The 25,522-nt window shown below is 48.3% G+C and overlaps 1 protein-coding gene across 3 annotated transcripts in view; it reads left to right on the top strand.

Annotated features, from left to right (window-relative positions):
• LOC147710155 (E3 ubiquitin-protein ligase TRIM39-like) overlaps positions 1-25,312 on the top strand; it is a 99,038-nt gene extending 73,726 nt beyond the window's left edge. For 2 of the 3 annotated variants that reach the window (XM_086920850.1, XM_086920848.1), the window contains 2 exons: positions 10,816-10,868; positions 24,544-25,312. In XM_086920850.1, coding sequence (XP_086776976.1) covers positions 10,816-10,868; positions 24,544-25,061 — 571 coding nt within the window. In that variant the 3' untranslated portion in view covers positions 25,062-25,312. The remainder of the gene's footprint in view (positions 1-10,815; positions 10,869-24,543) is intronic. The other variant, XM_086920849.1, reaches the window with a different exon arrangement.
• The last annotated feature ends 210 nt before the right edge of the window (positions 25,313-25,522 follow it).

The following is a 25,522-nucleotide window of genomic DNA, read 5'->3' as shown; positions in this document are numbered from 1 at the left end:
GGGATTCGGCATCGTATTACAGGGGCCTAAACTCTGTACGCCTATACCATGTTGTGGTCCAGACGTTGTCGTACAGGAGTCTACAATCTGTGAGCCTGTAACTTGTCAGAAACCAGGCATCCTATTACAAGGGTCTAGACTGTGTTCGCATTTACCATGTAAGCATCTATGCATCGTAATACAGGGGTGTACGCTCTGTAAGGTTACACCATGTCAGGAGCCAGGTGTCATATTACAGGACACTATACTTTGTAAGGATACATCATGTCATCAGCTAGGCATCATATTACAAGAGTCTGCGCTCTGTAAGGCTATACCATATCAGGATCCCTGCGTTGTATCACAAGAGCGCACAGTCTATAATGCCTACAGGACAACAACAGGTTCTTGCAGGTCCAGGCAGGTCAAGTTGGTACTGGTCAGCAGGGCAATTGCAGGGAGGTCTCTAGAAGCTTGTGGTGTCAATGTCGCTCACACAGGAGGTCAGTCGACTAACCCCTAGAGTCACTCTGGGTAGCCTGTGACCTAGGCAAGCAGGTCCAACCCTCCCTCTTCAGACAGCAATGCAGTCCTTCCAGCAGCATGGCAGTCCTTCCAGCAGCAGGGCAGTCCTTCCAGTAGCGGCTCAGTCCTTCCAGCAGCAGGACAGTCCTTCCAGCAGCAGGGCAGTCCTTCCAGCAGCAGGGCAGTCCTTCCAGCAGTAGGGCAGTCCTTTCAGCAGCAAGGCAGTCCTTCCAGCAGCAGGGCAGTCCTTCCAGCAGCATGGCAGTCCTTCCAGCAGCATGGCAGTCCTTCCAGCAGCATGGCAGTCCTTCCAGCAGCAGGGCAGTCCTTGCAGCAGCAGGGCAGTCCTTGCAGCAGCAGGGCAGTCCTTGCAGCAGGCATTCCTTCCAGCAGCAGGGCAGTCCTTGCAGCAGCAGGGCAGTCCTTGCAGCAGCAGGGCAGTCCTTCCAGCAGCAGGGCAGTCCTTCCAGCAGCATCAGGCAGTCCTTCCAGCAGCATCAGGTAGTACTTCCAGCAGCAGGGCAGTCCTTCCAGAAGCGGGGCAGTCCTTCCAGCAGCATGGCAGTCCTTCCAGCAGCATGGCAGTCCTTCCAGCAGCATGGCATTCCTTCTAGCAGCATGGCATTCCTTCCAGCAGCAGGGCAGTCCTTGCAGCAGCAGGGCAGTCCTTGCAGCAGCAGGGCAGTCCTTGCAGCAGCAGGGCAGTCCTTGCAGCAGCAGGGCAGTCCTTCCCGCAGCAGGGCAGTCCTTGCAGCAGAAGGGCAGTCCTTCCAGCAGCAGGGCAGTCCTTCCAGCAGCAGGGCAGTCCTTTCAGCAGCAGGGCAGTCCTTCCAGCAGCGGGGCAGTCCTTCCAGCAGCGGGGCAGTCCTTCCAGCAGGACAGAGCAGTCCTTCCAGCAGCAGGACAGTCCTTCCAGCAGCAGGGCGGTCCTTCCAGCAGCAGGGCGGTCCTTTCAGCAGCAGGGCAGTCCTTCCAGCAGCGGGGCAGTCCTTCCAGCAGGGCAGGGCAGTCCTCCCAGCAGCAGGGCGGTCCTTCCAGCAGCAGGGCAGTCCTTCCAGCAGCAGGGCAGTCCTTCCAGAGGCGGAGCAGACCTTCCAGCAGCAGGGCAGTCCTTCCAGCAGCAGGGCAGTCCTTCCAGCAGCAGGGCAGTGCATCCAGCAGCAGGGCAGTCCTTCCAGCAGCAGGGCAGTCATTCCCGCAGCAGGGCAGTCCTTCCAGCAGCACAGCAGTCCTTCCAGCAGCGGGGCAGTCCTTCCCGCAACAGGGCAGTCCTTCCAGCAGCGGGGCAGTCCTTCCAGCAGCGGGGCAGTCCTTCCAGCAGCAGGGCGGTCCTTCCCGCAGCAGGGCGGTCCTTTCGGCAGCAGGGCAGTCCTTCCAGCAGCGGGGCAGTCCTTCCAGCAGGGCAGGGCAGTCCTTCCAGCAGCAGGACAGTCCTTCCAGCAGCACGGCGGTCCTTCCAGCAGCAGGGCGGTCCTTCCCGCAGCAGGGCGGTCCTTCCAGCAGCAGGGCAGTCCTTCCAGCAGCAGGGCAGTCCTTCCAGAGGCGGAGCAGACCTTCCAGCAGCAGGGCAGTGCATCCAGCAGCAGGGCAGTGCATCCAGCAGCAGGGCAGTCATTCCTGCAGCAGGGCAGTCCTTCCAGCAGCGGGGCAGTCCTTCCAGCAGCAGGGCGGTCCTTCCCGCAGCAGGGCAGTCCTTCCCGCAGCAGGGCGGTCCTTCCCGCAGCAGGGCAGTCTTTCCAGCAGCAGGGCGGTCCTTCCAGCAGCAGGGCAGTCCTTCCAGCAGCAGGGCAGTCCTTCCAGAGGCGAGCAGTTCTCCCAGCAGCGAGGCAGTCCTTCCAGCAGCAGGGCAGTCCTTCGAGCAGCTGGGCAGTCCTTTCAGCAGCGGGGCAGTCCTTCCAGCAGCAGGGCAGTCCTTCCAGCAGCAGGGCAGTCCCTCCAGCAGCAGGGCAGTCCTTCCAGCAGCAGGGCAGTCCCTCCAGCAGCAGGGCAGTCCCTCCAGCAGCAGGGCAGTCCTTCCAGCAGCAGGGCAGTCCTTCCAGCAGCAGTTCAGTCCTTCCAGCAGCAGGGCAGTCCTTCCAGCAGCAGGGCAGTCCCTCCAGCAGCAGGGCAGTCCTTCCAGCAGCAGGGCAGTCCTTCCAGCAGCAGGGCAGTCCTTCCAGCAGCACGGCAGTCCTTCCAGCAGCACGGCAGTCCTTCCAGCAGCAGGGCAGTCCTTCCAGCAGCAGGGCAGTCCTTCCAGCAGCAGGGCAGTCCTCCCAGCAGCAGGGCAGTCCTCCCAGCAGCAGGGCAGTCCTTGCAGCAGCACGGCAGTCCTTCTTCTGAATCTTCCACATGTCCAGGAGTGTTCTGATGGAATGTTCTGAAGGTCCTCATTTCATACTGGTGCCAGCTTTTTGTGGGGAAATTCCCCAACCAACCCCAAAACTGGTTCTGGTCAGTTCTTCCCAATCCCCTGGTCTTGTTTCTAAACTGTCCAGGGTTACAAGGCAAGACCAGGCCTGATGTCAGTTTCCTTGTGTGAATCTTTAGAAGTGTAATTAGGGTGGGGTCCAGCTTCTCCCCAGCCATTCTTTCAGGAAGGCCCTTACCCCTCACATCCTTTGCTCAGTGTCTGGAAGGGTGTAAACCAACGCCAATATGTTTTTAAGGGAGAATCAGTCGGAGCTGGGAGGCTTTGACTGCAGAATTCATTGCAGCCCACATTTGACCCATCAAAGGTCATCTGATGGATGCATTTTAGGTGTAAATAACCCCAGACTGGGATTGAATAAAGGGATTTGGATGCACATCCTTGTGCACGTGGGGGCTTCCAGAGCACAGTGGGTTCTTATTTAACACATCTCGTTCTCACAACCGTATTGCACTGTGTACTACTGCGTAAGCGTTGTTTTCTGCTTTTCTACTGTTAATAGTGCATCTGCTCGATCCGTCTAAGGCCGCCGGCCATTTTGTTATTGTTGTTGTTGTGTCGCCCTGCCCTGGTCTCTACCCCGCTCCCGCCTTCCCAGCTGACCCTCCCTCCCACTAATACTACCTACGCAGCTCTAACTCTAATGCGCTGTGACCGTCCTGCTCCCTGCAGACACGGTCGCTCCCCCACGCTGCTCCCTCACCTGCCTCGCCTCAGTGACTGGTATCGTAGCTCATCTCCGCTGCCTGCTCTGAGTGATATTGACGAATCTCATTGCTGCCTTACATTGCATTACCATCGCCGTATTGCGCTGTGTACTACCGCTTAAGCATTGTTTTCTGCTTTTCTACTGTTAATAGTACATCTGCTCGATCCGTCTAAGGCCGCCGGCCATTTTGTTATTGTTGTTGTTGTGTCGCCCTGCCCTGGTCTCCACCCCGCTCCCGCCTTCCCAGCTGACCCTCCCTCCCACTAATACTACCTACACAGCTCTAACTCTAACGCGCTGTGACCGTCCTGCTCCCTGCAGACACGGTCGCTCCCCCACGCTGCTCCCTGACCTGCCTCGCCTCAGTGACTGGTATCGTAGCTCATCTCCGCTGCCTGCTCTGAGTGATATTGACGAATCTCATTGCTGCCTTACATTGCATTACCATCGCCGTATTGCGCTGTGTACTACCGCTCAAGCATTGTTTTCTGCTTTTCTACTGTTAATAGTACATCTGCTCGATCCGTCTAAGGCCGCCAGCCATTTTGTTGTTGTTGTTGTTGTGTCCCCCTGCCCTGGTCTCCACCCCGCTCCCGCCTTCCCAGCTGGCCCTCCCTCGCCCCTCCCCTTCCACTATCCATATATGACAGACATATTTGCGCGCAGCGGACGCGCCCCAGTCGCGCCGAAGGTGCGCCAAAGGTAAGCCCGTCTATGCCCGTCTGCGCCTGGCCCGCGCCCAGCACCAGACCCCCTGGTCCCCACCGCTCCCATCCCACTCGACTCACATATGATGCCGCTACTCTCCTCACTCTCGACCCCGGACGTACACCACTATGCTGCAAAGCTACTCCAGGACTTACTCACGGCCCATTCGCCTGCCTCCACTGCAAGTTCAACTGCCTCAGGACCCTCACCAAACCCTCTTCCTCCAATCACAGCACCGACTCTAACCGCCTAAAGTGCATCCTGCTCAACACCCGCTCGGTCCACAGACACGCTACCGAACTCTGGGACCTACTCGACACTGCGTCACCTGACATCGCCTTCCTTACTGAAACATGGATGAGCACATCATCAGCCCCCGACATCGCCAAAGCCATACCGGACAATTACAAGATTATCCGTAAAGACCGCTCCAATCAAACAGGAGGAGGCATCGCCATCATCCATAAGAACACCATCAAAATCACAGCCAGCTCCGACGACAATCTTGCAACCGCCGCACATCTCCACTTTCAGATCCACACCGACCCCAGGACCACACTTAGAGGCACCCTCATCTACAGGCCCCCAGGTACCCGCACTCAATTCAACAATGACATCACGGACTTCATCAGCCCACACGCCCTCGCCTCCGAGAACTACATTCTTCTAGGAGACCTCAACTTCCACCTTGAAAACAAACACGACAGTAACACCACCACCCTTCTGGACAACCTGGCCAATCTCGGACTCAAACAACTTGTTGACACCCCCACCCACACAGCCAGACACACGCTCGACCCTATCTTCACCTCTAGCAAGCACATCTCCTTCGATCGCACTACAGCCTTCCACTGGACGGACCACAGCTGTCTTCACTTCAGCTACAAAACCACCCTGACCCACAACCGTCCACAACCTATTCCTCGGAGAAACTGGAACAAAATCACCTCCGACCAGCTCCTCACATCACTCAACCAAACCCCCCCCACCCTCTCTTGGACCCAAACCAAGCGGCCACCAACCTCAGACAATGGATTACCCACAGTGCTGACGAATTAGCACCCCTGAAAAAGCACCAGATGATATCAGCCAGCAAAAAGGCCCCCTGGTTCAATGACGAACTTAAAAAATCCAAGAAGCTATGCCGCACCCTGGAGAAGAAATGGAGAAAAAACCCAACCTCCGACAACATGGCCACCCTCAAGACAGCCACCCGCAAACACCACCAACTGATTCGATCCGCCAAGAAATCAGCACTCAAGGATCGTCTTGACAACAACTCTCATAACAGCAAGGAACTCTTCAACATCGTCAAAGAATTCACCAACCCCACCGCAGCTTCTAACGACATCACTCCCTCCCAAGACCTCTGCGACGCGTTATCCTCCTTCTTCTACAACAAAATTGCCGACATCCACAACAGCTTTGAGATTACTCCCAGCGATCAACCCTCCCCACCCCCCTCAGATCCTACTCCGCCAACTAACAACCTCAACGGCTGGAACCCAATCACCACTGAAGACACCATTCGCCTCATGAACTCAATCCACTCTGGCTCGCCCACCGATCCCTGCGCCCACCACATCTTCAACAAAGCTGACTCCATCATCGCACCCCATCTCCGTGATGTCATCAACTGCTCGTTCAACTCTGCCACCTTTCCAGAAAGCTGGAAACACGCCGAACACAGCGCCCTTCTGAAGAAACCCACAGCAGACCCCTCTGAACTTAAAAACTACCGACCCATATCCCTCCTCCCATTCCCGGCCAAAGTCATCGAGAAAGCCATCAACAGCCAGCACGCCGCCTTCCTTGAATCCAACAACTCCCTTGATCCATCTCAATCCGGGTTTGAGCCAAACATAGCACCGAAACTGCCCTCATTGCAGGGACCGACGATATCCGAACACTCCTGGACAACGGAGAAACTGTGGCCCTCATCCTACTCGACCTATCCGCCGCTTTCGACACAGTCTGCCACAGCACCCTTATACATCGCCTCAGCAACATCGGCATACAAGGAAAGGCCTTGGACTGGATCATCTCATTCCTCGCCGGGAGAACTCAAAGAGTCCGACTTCCCCCATTCTACTCAGAGGCCACCGAAGTCATCTGCATATTTACAACAAGGGGTGGTGAAGGACAGAGTCTCTGAATTAAGCAGAAAGCTCTCACCCAGTCAAGAGATCAGGGCTAGATCCAACACCGTTTTTTAGCTCACTGCACCATCCCAGTGGCTGTATGCAAATTAGTCTGTTCCTGTCCCAGTGCATGATGGGAACAGGGCAAACCAAACTACAAAAGCCAATTCTTACACTGGGAAGGAAACAAGCTCCCGGGGACCGGTTTCTGGCATTACAGCCGTCTTCGGCCCGGTTTGCTTGAATCCTGATGGTGCAATGAGCAAGGGTCTCACATCTGAGAATACCCTTCCACGCTTAGGGTGGACAAAAATATTTACAACAAGGGGTGGTGAGGGACAGAGTCTCTGAATTAAGCAGAAAGCTCTCACCCAGTCAAGAGATCAGGGCTAGATCCAACACCGTTTTTTAGCTCACTGCACCATCCCAGTTTCAGAACCTGGCTGTATGCAAATTAGTCTGTTCCTGTCCCAGTGCATGATGGGAACAGGGCAAACCAAACTACAAAAGCCAATTCTTACACTGGGAAGGAAACAAGCTCCCGGGGACCGGTTTCTGGCATTACAGCCGTCTTCGGCCCGGTTTGCTTGAATCCTGATGGTGCAATGAGCAAGGGTCTCACATCTGAGAATACCCTTCCACGCTTAGGGTGGACAAAAATATTTACAACAAGGGGTGGTGAGGGACAGAGTCTCTGAATTAAGCAGAAAGCTCTCACCCAGTCAAGAGATCAGGGCTAGATCCAACACCGTTTTTTAGCTCACTGCACCATCCCAGTTTCAGAACCTGGCTGTATGCAAATTAGTCTGTTCCTGTCCCAGTGCATGATGGGAACAGGGCAAACCAAACTACAAAAGCCAATTCTTACACTGGGAAGGAAACAAGCTCCCGGGGACCGGTTTCTGGCTCACTGCACCATCAGGATTCAAGCAAGCCGGGCCGAAGACGGCTGAAATGCCAGAAACCGGTCCCCGGTAGCTTGTCTCCTTTCTGGTGAAGAATTGGCTTGGTAGTTTAGTCTGCCCTGTTCCCATGATGCACTGGGCCAGGGACAGACTGATTTGCATATAGCCAGGTTCTGAGCTGGGATGGTGCAGTGAGATAAATAACGGTGATGGATCAAGCCCTGATCTTTGGACTGGGTAAGAGTGGTCTGCTTAATTCAGACACTCTGTTCATCACCACCCCCTTTTCTGAATCGTTTTTGGCCACTATAGGTGTGGCAGGGTATACTCAGACATGAGTCCCTTTCTCACTGCACCATCAGGATTCAAGCAAGCCGGGCCGAAGACGGCTGAAATGCCAGAAACCGGTCCCCGGTAGCTTGTCTCCTTTCTGGTGAAGAATTGGCTTGGTAGTTTAGTCTGCCCTGTTCCCATGATGCACTGGGCCAGGGACAGACTGATTTGCATATAGCCAGGTTCTGAGCTGGGATGGTGCAGTGAGATAAATAACGGTGATGGATCAAGCCCTGATCTTTGGACTGGGTAAGAGTGGTCTGCTTAATTCAGACACTCTGTTCATCACCACCCCCTTTTCTGAACCGAAGTCATCTGCGGCGTACCTCAAGGATCCTCACTCAGTCCCACCCTCTTCAACGTCTACATGAGTCCTCTCGCCTCCATTGCGCGTCAACACAACCTCAACATCATCTCTTACGCCGACGACACCCAGTTAATCCTTTCCCTCACCAAAGACCCCAACACAGCCAAAACCAACCTTCACGAAGGCATGAAAGAAGTAGCCGAATGGATGAAACATAGCCGCCTTAAACTCAACTCTGACAAAACAGAGGTGCTCATCCTGGGATCTTCCCCCTCAGCTTGGGACGACTCTTGGTGGCCTTCCGCTCTGGGCATAGCACCCACACCCACAGACCATGCACGTAACCTTGGCTTCATCCTAGACTCCTCTCTCTCGATGTCCAGACAAATCAACGCCGTCTCGTCCTCCTGCTTCAACGTACTTCGCATTCTCAAAAAGATGTTCCGCTGGATCCCCCTCAAGATAAGGAAGACTGTCACCCACGCACTGGTCACGAGTCGACTGGATTATGGTAACACACTATACGCCGGAATCACAGCAAAATTACAGAAAAAAACTCCAGCGCATACAAAACGCGTCAGCGAGACTCATATTAGACATCCCTCGCCAAGATCACATCACCGGACATCTAAAAAACCTCCACTGGTTGCCCGTCAACAAAATAATTACTTTCCGCTTTCTCACCCACGCACACAAGGCCCTCTACAATCTAGGACCCGAATGCCTCAACACTCGACTGTCCTTCTACAAACCCACCTGCCAACTAAGATCGTCCAATCAAGCCCTCGCTGCAATCCTGCGCATCCGGAAATCCACCATGGGTGGCAGATCCTTCTCCTTCCTGGCTGCCAAGACCTGGAACTCACTCCCCACCCACCTCCGCCTTACTCAGAACCACATCTCCTTCAGAAAAGAACTTAAAACCTGGCTATTCGACAAACAATGAACCCCTTCCCCTAGCGCCTTGAGACCCTCTGGGTGAGTAGTGCGCTATACAAATGCACGAACTTGAACTTGAACTACACACAAAGAAGGAGCCAAGATGGTAATATTATATATCAATAATTAAATGAATGCCCATTCCGACCCTATGGATCCCCCATAGGATAAATCACAGATAGATCCTATGGATGCCACAGACCAGTTCAGCCAAAGATGAAGGAAGAATACTAAAAAGTAACAGTGCCTCGAGGTCACAACGTATAGTGACATGACATCTCCTCTCTCCAGAGATAGTATAATGCGCTAATACCATTAAAAGTTCTAGAACAGGGAAGACGGGGTCTACAGTGGCAGGGATTGTGTGTTTATTGATCCAAGGTTCTAGAGCAGCGATGAAGGGGTTTAAAGTTGTAGGTTTTGCGTGCTAACCCCACCAAGGTTCTAGAGCAGTGATGATGGTGAATAAAGTTGCATGGATTATGTGCCTGTCTCCCTCTGTAGAGAGGGTATGTGGGCAGAGAACTGTGGGCAGAGATCTCTGGGCAGAGATCTCCCAAAGTACTGCAGCTTTTGAACATTCATCATTGCTGATAACAATATTTCCATTACCCACTGTGTGCAGCGTAACGACCTGAGGATGAAAGGGTGAGTTTGCCTTGCTGGATTTCACAGATATGACTTACAGGTCAGACAGATGCTGGCAGTGAGCACTTACCTCACTGAGCCATCTAGTAAACTTGAGGATATATTTTTAGAGGAGTCTGTGCTCTAAAGTTCTAGATCAGCAATGATGGAGTTTGCAGTAACAGAGGGTGTGTGCTAATCCTGCCAAGGTAGTAGAGGAATGGCTTATATATTCTTGTCCTCAAATCACCATCCAGCTAAGTAAGCTGTTAGCCAAGATGCCTCCATCCGGAGCGTCCAGCGATCGTGCATGCTGAATATTTCTTATAGTTTTGCCTTTCTGTACTGGTCTCTTTACCAGTCCATTGCCTAAGCATTAAAAATGTATAAACTCTGAATATTAGTGACCATTCACCTTTTCCTACCCATCACGAGCACACCCATTCTTCTCCCGTTCCTTGAGCAACCTTTGTACCTTCCTTTTGTCTAAATTTGTCTAAATTAACTTTTGATCTGGTTCAAGTATATAAAATTAAATATACTAGACTTAAACAATTCTTTGGCGCTTTTGTGTTTTACATTGACTGTACGTTTTGAAAAATGCTATCTTAGATAGCAGGGTATGTTGTTGTGTTCATTGTTGGTATGTCTTACCGGTGTTTGACTTAATTAAGCAACACACACATGATAAATTATAAATTACTCTTCTCTAAAGCAGTCGCGGACCACTTTTTCATTACCTGATTGGCTATATGCTCCTAACTAATGGGGCATCTGAATTTATGGTGTTTTCAGAGCACACGTAACCCCTCCAGCCATGCGTGCATTATTGGGGCCAATCTCCGGCTGTGTGTACTTTATATACACAAGACTCCACCAGAAGCAGATTTAACAGGTTATTCAGCCCCCCCCCCTCTCACTGAGCTGACCACCGCTCATAGACGACCCAATCTGAGGCACTCCGTGGACTCACATGAAGCACACTGGTCTCACTGAGCTATCTGCCTTAGAACACCCACATCCTGGCATAAGATGTTAAAGGTGCTTTTGGATATAGTTAGAGCTTTGTCTGTTGTGTATGAACAGTAACTCACCCTGAGCACTAGTCCGCAGGCGCTGCTCCTAATACAGAATCTTATTTCAAATACAGGTCTTATGTGATGTTCATCCTTTGTTCCTGTAGCTGTCATTGCTCTTTAATACAAAGATGATGTGTGTGTCATTTATTACAGGTGTAATAATGTGAAGATTCAATACCCAGAGATGGTGGTGAAGAGTTATAAAGGTAAATATCATTGTGACGATTAGCTCTGTATGTTACGGTTCATGAAAATTATGTGGTATGGTATGGTTTTGTGTGGTATGGTATAGAAGGTTATGTTCGTATGGTATGGGATAGGATGGGATGAGATTGTGCATGGTATGGTATTGTATGATTTGGAACGTTACGAGTGGATGGGATGGTGTGGTGTGCTATGGGTTCGTATCATGGTGTAATATGGTATTATGGGATGGTGTGGTGTTGATTGGTGTGGTGTGCTATGGAATGGTATGGCATGGAATGTTATGGTGGTATGGTATGGGGTAGGAAGGGATTAGATGCGATTGGATGGTGTGGATTGGAGTTTTATGGAATGGTATGTTATGGTGGTATGGTATGGAACGTTATGATGGGATGGTGTGATGTGATATGGGGTGGGATCATAGTATAATATGGATGGCATGGAATTGCACCTCAGAATTTGGCATGTACTGCATAACACATTCTGTATTCCAGAGTTCTAGCTCCAACAGTGACCTAACACATGCTTCTACAATGACCCAGCGCATGCATCTACACTGACCCAGCGCATGCACCTATACTGACCCACACTTGCACCTATACTGACCCAGCGCATACACCCACACTGACCTAGCTCATATACCTACACTGTCGTAGTTCATGCACTTACCCTGAGCTACCCCATGCACCTACACTGACCTAGCTCATACTTCTACTCTGATCTAACATATGCACCTATAGTGACGTAGTGTATGAACCTACACTGACCTAGCACATGCACCCACGCTGGCCTAGCGCATGCACCTACACTAACCTAGCGCATATATCTACACTGATGTAGTGCATCCATCTACAATGAAGTGTAGTATATGACTGGAACTGTATACCTTGGAGTAGATTTGTCATTCTGTACCATCAAATGCAGTGTACTGACTGGTACTGTATACCTTCGAGTAGCTCTCTTGCTCTGTATCATCTAATATAGAGTATTAACTAGTACAGTATGTCTTGGATAAATCCTGTTTTCTGTACAACCTAATGCAGTGTACTGGCTATTACATTATAGCTTGGAATAGCTCTGTAGCTGTGTACCATCTAATGCAGTGTACTGACTAGTACTATACTCCTTGGAGTGGCTTTCTCACTCTTCAACGTCTAATGCAGTGTACTGAGTAGTACTGTATACCTTGGAGTAGTTTGCCATCTTATGCGGATTACTAGCTTCTACTCTATGCCTTTGGGGTAGCTCTGTCACTCTTCACCATCTAATGCAGTGTTCTGACTAGTACTGTATACCTTCTAGTAGCTCTCCTTCCCTGCAGCATCCATTGCGGTGCACTGTTTACTACTATATACCTTTGAAGTAGCTTTGTCACTCTGTGCCATCTAATAAAGTGTACTGACTAGTACAGATCACCTTCTAGCACCTCTGAGATGCACCCCAGCTGCAGAACATTCGCCCCAAGATTTCTCATCCTTTTCTACCTGAAGGACAGCTGTCGAAGCCTGATTTATTTTTGAGAAGCAGCTTCACCACTTGTGAGCCTTTTCTTTCCTCCTAGTTCTTGCTTCTGCTCTAACTTTGCTGCTTTGACTCTTATTTTCAAGTAGTGGGGAAACTTCCAGTAGTAAGGTTGGATCTAATTGTAATAAGGGTTTGCTTATCATGTCACTATTTATTCGACTGGTGTCCTTTTTGATCACTGTGAGTATCTGCCGCCTGAATTCGGTCAAGCTCCTCTCCCAGCGTGTTAACTGATTCTGTTCTGTTAGCGGCTATTTTTTAGGTCTCGCCTCGGCAGCTCGCATGCGCTGCCCTAGGAGGGCCTTTAACCATCGGTCTTCACTTTTCAAGCGCTGCACTCATGCTTGTGGCGGCATCCACCTTGCGGGATCGAGCAGCGACGTGCCACAAGCACAAGTGCAGTGCTTGAAAAGTGAAGAATGCGTGCACAACTCCCGGGCTTGTTCTGTTAGTTGCTTTCTCTATAAGCAGAGAAAAGTGTGTGAATAGATTTACCACAAGGCAGCGTGAGCAAGCGGAGAGCGGCTTGGAAACATGAGGCGGCATACCCAATCACCTCCAGCCTCTGACGGCGTGTTGCTGGGCAACCGAGTACACCGCCTGCACTCCCAGGTGAAACATTTGCACCCTTGCTTGTGTTGTGTGTGAGCATCCGAAGAGTAGTGGTACTGTCCCACAGCATCTTGACCTAGTATACAATGGAGTTGTACTACTTTGGCAGAGTTTGGGACTATTTTGGAATTTATTTATGAGCGCTTTTCACAAGCGCAACTGTTTATCGTAAAGTCACTTTTCACAACCACTACTGTGCGTCCGCCCACTTTTTGTGCATGCCGCTCTGCACCTTTCCTCCCTCATCTTGTGCTACGTGTCCCTTCGTCTAATTACCGCCCCCGCTTTTTGCTCCTCTTATGTTGTTCATCCCTTCTGCCATTAGCGTACCTTCCCCTTTCCTGTGGCCGTAGCGGATCTGCCAAACAGGCTTGGTCAGGGATGCATTTTCAAGTTGAATACAATATACACGTTCCTCATACCCCGCAGACGCACCAACCAAGATACGAGATATCCATTAACTTGATTAGGATTCTCTAATTGTGACTGATTGGCACATGCAGCGGTAGTGCTGTGGACTTCAGGCAATATTTATATATGTGATTTTCTTTTTGCTTGTGTCACGGTGCAAGGAATTAAACTGTTATTACGTCCATGTACCAGACCGAGGTCAAGACAAAGAGTCACTGTACGTGATGCACAGCTTCTTGTTTATTGTCTCCGTTTCTGGGACACTTTGGCATCAAAGTCGGGAGCTTCTTGACAGGATGGTTGTTCTGAATGGACAGATGACGTGGTACTCCCTTAAGTGCAGAAGTCACTTTGCAGCAATGTCCACAGCTTTATTAGTTGCCAAGATAGACTGATTCATTTTACCCCACACAAGTGACCCCTGAGTGCCTGCGAATGTTGGTTTAGGGATCATAATGAAAGACTTTTTCACAAGGGGTAAAGGTTCGAATCCCTGCAGTCCATTCTGTTGATCAATAGCTTTGATTGCAACGATTTGACTAGCAGGCATTGGCACCTTTTCAAGTTATGCAAGCTCATACTGACCTGTTGCTGTGCACAGATTCGGCTATGGGCAGAATCATAGACATCAATACACCAAAATGGACGGTGTACCGGAAGTGACATCACACATCCTTTGACCTTAATGACATCACATATGGGGACGCATATGACTACTACTGACTCCAAGGCATGGTGAATAGTGACACGGCACATGGTCCTCCATGCTAATTCAGCATCATGTCAAGGGAAACAGTGATGTGGCAGTCTCCAGCTGTGATAATTAAGAACACGAAAATGGTGAAAGGACAAAAAAAAACACAGAGTACTCTTTCAAGGAACTTGGTTCCTTTGTTCATGCAGTACATAATGCAGGAAGTTGACATGCAGCCCATCTCTTTGTGTGGGTGTGCAACTCTGATCATGCCAATGTCCACAATTCTTCATTCTTCAGGAAGTGGCTTAGTCAAACGAAGGTGTACTCCAGCCTTCCTGCTCCATGGAAGTATAGGTGATTTCACACAAGATGCAAACACTTGGCGTTCCATTGGTTTCTGGAGGGAGGGAGAATGAGAGATAGGAGAGCAGTAGAGGAAACAGGTAGGAAAAGGACGGATATCAGTTCTGACGACTAGTAAACCCTGCTGATAACTGTAGGGTCTAAATAAATACAGGACTCCTTCCAACGTGGGTGTGCTCCTCCCATCATTTAATTAAGATCTACTCACATATACATGTGGTACTAGTTAGGCAAGCCATGTAAACGACATGGATTTACACAGGAAAAGCTGGTAATCGTTCTCTGCATGGTTTGATCGGCTGCTACTAGTCGTTGTCTTGGCCGATTCATGGGACTGGTCGTCGTTTTGAGTGTATCTCTACCACACATCAGTGAGACACCTTCCGAATCATGTACAGCACCCATCAGGAGACTTGTTACCCGGATCTCTTGCACAAGAAAACGCGTGGAGTCGGTCACTTGAAAGAGAGATCTACTGAGCGGTGACCCTTGGCCCAGAGCCCTGCTCAAGGCCTCGCGCAAGGTCACAGATGATCTTAATGGTGATATTACATCACTATCAACATTTTTGATGATATCACTAAAATCATGTTTGCTGACAGTGGGAATATTGCTGTTTAATTGAGTGACCATTGCAGGGACATCTACATGTTGTGGTAGCGCAACCTTCTCGCTCATTTTAATGTCTGATTATGTGCATTGGTGGAGTTTCAAAGACATCAAGCATTATCTTTAATCAGTCAGGATATTGGTTATGAGTGACTTTTATTGAAGAGTGCAAAACAGACTTTTTTGATAAGGCTTTATTGTTAACTGCAGCAATACAATGTTTTGATTGTTTTCCATGCTGCCTTAAACACTGATCTTGGGATTAAACAGGGCATTTTCTAGTCAGCCTAAGACTTGCTACAGATCGTGTTTTCACACAACTGTCCCATGTTTAACAACACTGAAGGGAACATTTTCTGTTGAGGTACAGTTTTTACTGTTCATCACTGTATTTGTGTTTGAAAGAAAAGATATTAAAATAAAAGTAAATATCCCATCATTCAACACAAAATACCATTCCACATAATTACGCTCATAACACACAATCTCACTCCACATAGTTCCAGTACACTCAACACCACATAATAACCGCATAATTCCACTGCACAAATCCACTCGACACAATTCCGCAACTAAAATTTACAAACCAACCCACATAATTCCACTCCACAACACATGCATACACACACATAAAATGTGTTTTACACAGGTAAAGTACATTGCCATTTACAATGCCACTAGCTCTAACCCAAACAAATGTGAGACCTTTTGCATTTCCAATGCTTGTATTTGATTTTCCCTGTAGGATGAATGAATGAATATACAGCTACATAACAAGAGCAGCTTTGTTTTTATTCGATCGTTAATGCTCATAATATTTGTGCAAAAATGAACCCCTTTGCGGTCGATGCAAAAACAAATTCAGTTTGGGATGGATCCCTAAAGACATTTACTAATTCAGTGACAGCACGGCTTGTAATGCGGGTTTACCCATCGTGAATTTAAAGGCCCAAACAACAATCTTTTTTATTTTAATATCTCTATCGGTATTTCATATAAATAATATAATGGCAGTGACACGGTGTCACACAAGGCCCTTTTCTGTTTCTCGATAGCGCATGGTATATTCTCCTAATGGGACCTTCTTTGTTATTCACATGTAAGGGACTTAAAGCTTGAGTATATCATCACTGCCATTTGCTTTCACGCACACAAAGCACTCCACAACGCCTGACCAGCCTACCTCAACAGCAGACTCAGCTTCTACACCCCCACCCGCCAGCTCAGTTCCGCCAGCCTCGCCCTCGCCGCTATCCCCCGCATCCAACGAATGATCTCCGGCGGCAGATTCTTCTCCTACCTCGCCGCCAAGACCTGCAACACCCTCCCTACCCACATACGGCAGACCCAAAACCTACTCGCCTTCAGAAGACTCCTCAAGACCTGGCTCTTCGAGCAGGAGGAGCCCCCCTCCCCCTCAGCGCCTTGAGACTCTCACAGGTAAGTAGCGAGCTCTACAAGTACTCTGATTGATTTCAAGGTGCCCCAGCACTGACAAAAGTGCACATAATCCGGAAACATCCCACAAGGTTCGTGTTCATGGTAGACATGTGTTGCAGCATTTTTTATGTCATTTCTTTTTTAATACAGGTGTTCAATTATACATAATATAATACTAATTATATATAAGCTAACAGAAATGGCAATAGCGCTCGCTAAACACTTATAAGGTCCCAAAGGTGAGACCTATTAGCTATTCAAATGGTTGTTTTTAAAATTGGGTAGACTTGACCAGACTGACTAGCATGCGATCCACTCTTTTCCGAAATGTGACTTTTTGTAATGTGCTTTCCTAAGCCTCTTACGCTGTCTTTTAGTTGGTTGTGTGATGTCTTCAAGTGGGTCGCACCTTAATAAAGTATGGGTAATATGGGATACTGGTTCTCCCAGATCTATACTAGTTTTGTGAGGTGGACAAAGCAGAGAGACACCACAGCTTTCAGTTCTTCTGTGGCACCTGCTAGTTAACGACCTTTCGGCTCCACCTCACTGCTGTTCCGAAATTACTTCACTCAGCTCCACTGTAACCTTTCCTAATTGTGTTGTTTTTTTGGCAAATAACTTCATTTTTTGAAGCACAATTGTCAGAATTGGTTGGTGGGGTAATGTCCACTGTTTTTGGAGTTTCTTTAACTGCAGCTTAATGTCGTCCAAAACAGAGTCTACAAATCTTGGGAGCGATGCCAGTTTATCTAAAACTGGACTGCAGACACAAGCAGGAACATATTGTGTGTCAACTTGTGCCCTCTGGAATATAGAGAGCTTTTGTATTGAATAAGTCCACCTAGATGTCTGACTTACTAGACTGGTACGGTAAGGCTTCAATGACAGTTTGAAATGAACTAAGCAAAATATCCCACGTATTGTTGTCGTTTCCTCATCGACAAGGGGAGTGGCGGTCCAGCACTTCAGCTTGTAGGGAGATGTCTGGAGACAGTGATAAGGGGGTGGGGGGGGGGGGGGCAGTCAGAGGTATTCCTTCTCCCTGTATCAACACAGGCTTTGCCTGTGGCTCCACCTGTGAGTGGAAAGGTCTCATCCAATTGAGTCTTCCTCCAGAACTCGAATGGAATTCGACAGCCCTATTAGAGAAATACCATTGGTAATTTACTGCTTTGTTCCCTGGACAGGATCCTTGCCGTCCAAGCCTGAAAGTTGAGACTTAAAGCTGTTATCGTTGGAATTAAATGGTTGGTGCACCTCAACTATCACTTGCCTAACCTTGCCCTTTGTCAGGACAGTGTTTGGCTCTATTACACATTCAGCCGCCAGTGACCATTGGAATTAAGAACCAGTCGCTCAGGAACTTTATCCGGCTCAGACTGCAAAATCCCTGAGTCATTCTGACTTCAATGAGCTGAACACCTGAGTTTACCTCCTCTCCATGGCTCGGAAGCTCCTTTTCGCCCAGTCCTCCCACTGGAAGGCAGGTTTTTTTGTTTTAATTTCTGTGGAGGTAACAGATTTTAAAGATATCTTCAGAGTTTTGGGTGTTATTTCGGAAAAACCCGGTTAAAATGCACGTAGCAGGCTTGTAATCCACTTGCCTCGTTGTGATATGTAAGTAAAGCAGTCACTGGATTCTTTAAAAAAAAAACAAATTTCGTCTCGACTTCCCCCTGTACTATTTGGCTGGTAGTTGGAAACTCTGCTATAATTGAAGGAAATCCCCTTCTTGTTCAATCAATCAATCAATCGATCAATCAAATAAACTTTATTCGGTTTCACAAAAGTAAACCATAAAAGTTACCCCCTTCTTGTTTTGTTGTAGCCTCTGCTTGCGTGGGTTTCATTTTTTTTTAATATCAACCGATTGGAACACTTTTGTCTACTCCGAGCAGTTATTGGCCTGTTCTTTCTGAGCTCATAGTGGGCCTATCAATCTCGCTATACTGAGTATCTAAATTGACGCAGTAAATATAATAGCCGTTGTGTGGTGAGTACCTTCACGGGTTTTCCACTTTATGCGCTGTGTTTTCCACTTTATGCGCTGTCAGGGACTTAAAGATTACACTGCGCACCCCACGTAACCACACAATGGTTACTTCAACACGCAAAGTCAGACACAAGTCTTTGCCCCAGCAAGGCTATTAGTGGGAGGGTTTTTTTTTCACTGGACCACTGGCGTGTTGTACGGTCACCTACAGGTGCGGACATCCGAAGGAGCATGCAGCACCGGCCTTGTGCCAGCCGCTCCTGCGCCTCTCGGAGAGTATCACAACCAGTGGCTTAACGAAAGTTGAGGGTACCTCCCTGCAATTTACATGGAGGGGACACATTCCACATTTAATCCGGAGCTCTCAGACCTGAGTACTGTGCTGAGGGGCCCCCTGCAGCCCAGGTTCCCCCTGCACCACAGGGGCTGCGTAGGCCTTTGTTATGCCACTGCCTGCAACCACCTGCCTACCTGGGTTTTTAAGTATAATGTCCAGCTCTAGTTGCTTCCAGTGTCACTTACTTCTTGTTGCCCCTGTGTCCTCGCCGGTTCACCAGCCACACTTCTTGAAATATCCTGAATACCCCAGTTGCAAAGGGGCTGATGCTGAGCGGAGCGAGCCTGAGCGTGGTAAATGTCCCACACAGGGCCACACTACCGCTATGTCGTTTACATGGCTGCTATTATACCTTCTTAGGTCGAGCCTAGAGGCAGTGCGCATACGAGACTACTGTAGTAGAGTATGACAGAGAAGCAGCGTCCCACTCTCCACCGATATTTTTCATTGGCTTGTGTCATTGTCTTTCCTAAATGCTGCCTTCAGATTCATTAATAGGCTTGTTTGTCCCTCCTTGGTACAGCTTTGTCTTCATTTGTAACCTCCCATGGGTACTGGCCCCTTTACTTCGGTTGTTACATGGAACCTGTTATTTTGTCTGTAAGCACTATATACTTAACTGAGTTTCTCTTACTGCAGGCTGAAAATGCGCTGCTTCAGCTGAAACCACTTGTATTTTTTTAATTTACATTATGTGCACTTTGTGATCTGGTTGGTATATGTTCTGTGCAGTAGGCAGATTAGCCCTCTGCGCTACCTTTCCATGAGTCAAAACTTCCACTTGACAAAACTCCATCTCTCTCTAGTACATTAATCACCGGAGTTATCATGTCATTTTTATTGTTGCCTAAAATTGCTGGAGGCCAGGAAGGAGGCAGCAAGTGCTTTTAGAAACATAATATATTTGCAAGCATGTCACCCCACCCGAAGACAGCTCCCGATGCGAACACACAGCCCAAGAGCCACCTTGCTCAAGGGTCCTGTGACCTCGGTGACTGTCGCGCTAGTGTGTGCTGCTCCATAGGCATGCCTGCAAGACTGGCGGTGAACTTCAGTATGGATTGTGGATGACAGGCCTTTAAGGTTAAGCCACATTTGCCACTGTTAGGGTCCACATGCTGGTGCTAAGACACCAGGGCTTCTAAGTTCTAGCGAGGCAATGTGCTTCCTCAGGAGAGTGGTCTAGTGGACTGGTCATGAAGGCTGAACCTGGTTCCCCAGTTCCAAATTCATCTGCTCTGACCATAGTGCCACATCATCTCTTCCACTGAACACCATACCGCCCCATTGAGAGAAATGTGCGCTGCCTTCAGCTACAACCCAATTGTGCCCCGCTATAAACTTCTGGATGTGAGACAAATAAATTACGCATTAGACAAGAGTAATATGCTGCCTAAGAAAAAAAGTAACAAAATCATGGACAAAGCAAAGACTCATAGGTAATGCAAGTTTAAGTAAAGCATGTGAAATGTAAGTATGAATAACATGGTTACCTTACCGCTTTTACATTAATTATTCAGAAATCAGTGAGTGCTTTTCCCAGTGGCAAAGCAGAAGTGGACACTGTCCTGGTCTTTTCTGGGCAAGAAGGAAGAGACAGAGTCCTTTTTCTTCTCTACCCGCCCCGCCCCGCCCCGCCCCGAACTGCCATGACTGCCGATCCGGATCTGTGTGCTTGGCTATTTCTGCCATCCTGTGACGCATGTTTAAAATAAAAAACAGGGTAACGGAACCTTTCAAATTAAAGAAGTAGAGGCAGCCGTGCCCTGCCAATCCCTATGTGTGGTGCTTATAGGAAGCAAGTAGACTACTTCAAGGGTTAATACTCGTCTTGCTACTAGAATGGCTGAGCTAGAGTGCATGAGGTGAATCAACATGAACAGACAGAGTCTCTACAAAAAAGAAAAGGAATAGGATGAACATAGTTTGTTTGCCAGTGAGGGGAGAAAACCCCGGCAGAGCTTCATTTTCATTCTATTGCTGAAAGATGTTTAATTCCCTTCTCTGTGCAGCATGCAGAGTATTTTAATAAAAGCTCTACTTTTTACTCTTGGGGTCATGAATCACGAACACTTAGAATTACCAATCCCATTCCCTTTCCCTGGAAACCTATTTCTTGACCCCTGAACTGATGTGCTCTCAACAGCAGCAACCGTGTGACAAAGCAGTAAGACTGCAGGGCGCCCATCCTTGTGGAGAAGGTGGTAGCTGAGGTAAGGGTTGGGTAATGACCGGAATCTCCCAAAGTCCACTTTTTTCCCAAAATCATTTGTTTTTTTAGAGGTAAAGCAAGGTTTATTGACGGTGAGTCTAGTTAAACAACGATGATTGGAAAAGTGTGGCAAAGCAGAATATTTCCAAAGCAAAGTGTTTTGAAGTATATAAGCGATTATTGCTTTAAACCCAGATCATACAAACAGAATGTCTGAAAATAAGTTTTATAAGCTGTTTTTTAAAAACGCCTCCTACCTCTGCTGGTCGCACTTAAACACTTGTGACGACAATCAAGTCTCGGGATCAAGTGACAAGACCAATACTGTGCCTTCGGTTCATGAAAGTACACATGTTCGAAGGGCACGTCAGGGGCTGAGAAGTTGACTGTTTTGTCAACAATCTCTGTCCAGGCAGATTCGGGGGCTTAGGAGGGAATGGGTCCAGCAGGCTGTAAACTATAACATCCTGCGCAAGAGGCTCAGGTAATGTGACTTCTCTGCTGGAGAGTGCGGAGAGGCAAAATCAAGCCGCCACCTGCCGGTGTGTCCAATCTTCGAAGCATGTGTGTGCTTCTGGTCACCACAAGGGTAGTGTGATTGTGGGAAAACAGCAGGCAAGACCCGCTCCATGGATCACCCACGTGTTTGCTGGTACCCCCAGAGTAGACTCGCAGGAAGGCTGATTGGGGCACGGCTAATTGATCTGTTAATTTCTGGCCTGCCTGCTCAGTGCTGTTCATGAATATTCTATCTCTGATGCATAGCATTTCAAATTTGAAGGCCCAGTTGCATGCTCATATATGTTAGACAATATTAGTGTGCTGGTACTGCCTTCTTAGCAGTATGCCTCAATTACAGTATTGTCAGGGGGGGCACTGGAATACGTGACTAATGCATTTTAATTTGGTGATGCGGACACTGGCATTAAAATGCGTTAGTTGAAAGCTTGATGCGGCCCTACCCTAACCCACCCCTGAAACTGCGAAAAGTAAAATTATAAGAACAACTTTATTATAATTGTATTTTTCCTACATTTGTTAAAGTTTTCATGTTAATCGCAGCGCCCATCATTAACTGAAATGAACATGAAAACTTGAACAAATGCACACAATCACCCCGCAGCCCAGCTCAATTAACCACATGCGTGCGAGCGGAATTCCGCTCGCACGCTCAGATTTTCGAAATCGCACTTTACGTGACGAGCTGGGCTCGTCATCAGCGTGCGAGGAGGCTACGCCATGACGAGCCCAGCTCGTCATCGGCCCCGAAGGGGTTAAGAAAAGATATGCAGCAACATAGCTGCCAAGTTTTCAAATTGCTATGTGGGACTGTTTCAAACAGGCCTTAACACCGTTCACGTGGATTTGTATGGGAGGAAATGCACCGTCTTTTCGCTTTTTTAAGCAAAAGTTTGGAGTGATATTTGGCGCTATACCCACACGCGTGGTCTCGTTACTGGCGCACATTGCCTTAGTTGCAGCGCACAAAGACCTTACACTACCGCACACAGAGGAAAAAATTAGAGGGAACATTGGTTATGACTAGTACTGTATTTCTTCTAGTAGCTCTCTTCCTCTATACCATGTAATATAGAGTACTGACTAGTACACTACTCTTCTTGTATCTGTTACTGTGTGGTAGTGTGGTGTAGTATGTGCTGCGAGTTGCAGTGTAGTGTGTAGTAGACTGCCTTGTCTATGTAGTGCAGTGTGATGTTCAGTGTAGTGTGTGCTCTAGATGAATGTGCGCTTTAGTGTAGTGAGCGGTCTAGTGCTGCGCGCTTTAGTGTAAACAACAGTTACAACGCAGGATCCTTTACAACAACTGCCTTTACAACGCATGACATTACATAGCAGATACTATTACAACGCATGCCATTACTACGTAAGTATAGGTAAGTTTATCTTTTTTTTTAACTTTAATTTAATTTGGGTACAGGGGTATTTTTAGGGTTCAGGGCTAGGTTTGGGTTTTGGGGTACCGGGGTATTTTTAGGTTTCAGGGATAGGTTTGGGTTTTGGGGTACAGGGGTATTTTTAGGTTTCAGGGCTAGATTTGGGTTTTGGGGTACAGGGGTATTTTTAGGGTTCAGGGCTAGGTTTGGGTTTTGGGGTACAGGGGTATTTTTAGGTTTCAGGGCTAAGTTTGGGTTTTGGGGTACAGGGGTATTTTTAGGTTTCAGGGATAGGTTTGGGTTTTGGGGTACAGGGGTATTTTTAGGTTTCAGGGCTAGGTTTGGGTTTTGGGGTACAGGGGTATTTTTAGGTTTCAGGGATAGGTTTGGGTTTTGGGGTACAGGGGTATTTTTAGGGTTCAGGGCTAGGTTTGGGTTTTGGGGTACAGGGGTATTTTTAGGTTTCAGGAATAGGTTTGGGTTTTGGGGTACAGGGGTATTTTTAGGGTTCAGGGCTAGGTTTGGGTTTTGGGGTACAGGGGTAATTTTAGGTTTCAGGGATAGGTTTGGGTTTTGGGGTACAGGGGTATTTTTAGGTTTCAGGGCTAGGTTTGGGTTTTGGGGTACAGGGGTATTTTTAGGGTTCAGGGCTAGGTTTGGGTTTTGGGGTACAGTGGTATTTTTAGGGTTCAGGGCTATGTTTGGGTTTTGGGGTACAGGGGTATTTTTAGGTTTCAGAGATAGGTTTGGGTTTTGGGGTACAGGGGTATTTTTAGGTTTCAGGGCTAGGTTTGGGTTTTGGGGTACAGGGGTATTTTAAGGGTTCCGTTTTTTTAATATTACTTTTACTTAATTACTTAAATAAATTTAATAAAATAAATTAATTAAATTAATGACATTAATATTACTTACAATTTTTAAAAAAATGATATACTTACCTATACTTACGTTGTAATGGCATGCGTTGTAATAGCATCTGCTATGTAATGACATGCGTTGTAAAGGCAGTCGTTGTAAAGGATCCTGTGTTGTAAAATTCGCGTTGTAATGGTATGCGTTGTAAAAGTTCGCGTTTTAACGTCATACATCCGAGCAGTCTAGTGCTGCATGCTTTATTGTAGTGAGCAGTCTAGTGCTGATCGCTTTAGTGTAGTGAGCGGTCTAGCGCTGAGTGCTTTAGTGTAGTGAGCGGTCTAGCGCTGCGCGCTTTAGTGTAGTGAGCAGTCTAGTGCCACGTGCTTTAGTGTAGTGAGCAGTCTAGTGCCACGTGCTTTAGTGTAGTGAGCAGTCTAGTGCTGCACACTTTAGTGTAGTCAGCGGTCTAGTGCCGCTCGCTTTAGTGTAGTGATCAGTTTAGCTCTGCATGCTTTAGTGTAGTGAGCAGTCTAGCTCTGCGTGCTTTAGTGTAGTGAGCAGTCTCATACCTCGCACTTTAGTGTAGTGAGCAGTCTAGTGCTGCGCTCTCTAGCGCTGTGTGCTCCTTCCAGATGTGGTGTAAATTAATCATATGTACAACAGAAGCAGTAATTACAGCCTTTCTTTGTGTCATTATATCTCTAATTCGGAATCTCTTCTCTGCAGTGATGGTGACTCTGGATCCTGACACTGCTCATCCTGAGCTCCTCCTGTCTGAGGGGGGGAGACGTGTGAGATGGATGGACACAGCACAGACCCTGCCAGACACCCCCAAGAGATTCACCTCCTTCTGGCCCTGTGTGCTGGGGAGCGAGGGGTTCACCTCTGGCAGACATTACTGGGAGGTGCAGCCGCTGCAGGAGGGGGGAGGGTGGGAGGTGGGGGTCGCAGCAGAGTCTGTGAACAGGAAGGGAGCGATCACATGGTCCCCTGAGGGGGGAGTGTGGGCTGTGCACAGGGGGTGGGAGGGTCAGTACACAGCTCTCACCTCCCCTAGGACCCCTCTGTTCCCTCGTGAGAAGCCCCAGAAGCTGGGGGTGTATCTGGACTACGAGGGGGGGCGGCTGTCCCTGTACAATGCTGACTCTATGGAGCTTCTCTTCTCCTTCCCGCAGGCCCCCTTCACACAGAGGCTCTTCCCGTACTTCTATCTCTATGGAGGAGCGGAGCTGAGGCTGGTGTGAGAGTGACCCCCCCCCCCCCCCCCCCCAACTGTCATCTACAGTTCAAAGAATCTTCAAACACCAACATTCCAAAGAATCATCTTCACAAGGACCCTCCCACATGTTACCATGACAACCAGAAGCCTCACGTGAAACTGACTGCTACGTATCTTTTTTTCCTTGTACAATTTTAAAACAAGGGCAGGAAATGTTTGCTGTGTGAATTATGCACCAGACATCATGTAACATATGATAAAGTCTCTTTAAACTTCAAAAATGTGTTTTTCTTTGGCATGCAGAGCTTTGACATTAATATGCAGATTATAGCGCTGCGCTGAGAAGTACTTATTGAAAGTGATTGTTTTTAAACATGGCCTTGAAACCAGTCCTGCCCCGCCCAACAACCGGGATATTATTAAATACCTCAGACGCAAGACAGTTGTCACGTGAACCCTGTATGTAACCCAGATTCAGGGCGGCTT

This window comes from Lissotriton vulgaris, chromosome 5 (genome assembly GCF_964263255.1).
Source record: "Lissotriton vulgaris chromosome 5, aLisVul1.2, whole genome shotgun sequence".
In the NCBI taxonomy this organism is placed as follows: domain Eukaryota; kingdom Metazoa; phylum Chordata; class Amphibia; order Caudata; family Salamandridae; genus Lissotriton; species Lissotriton vulgaris.
The sequence above is the reverse complement of the archived record's forward strand: the minus strand, read 5'-3'. Positions and strand labels throughout refer to the sequence as shown.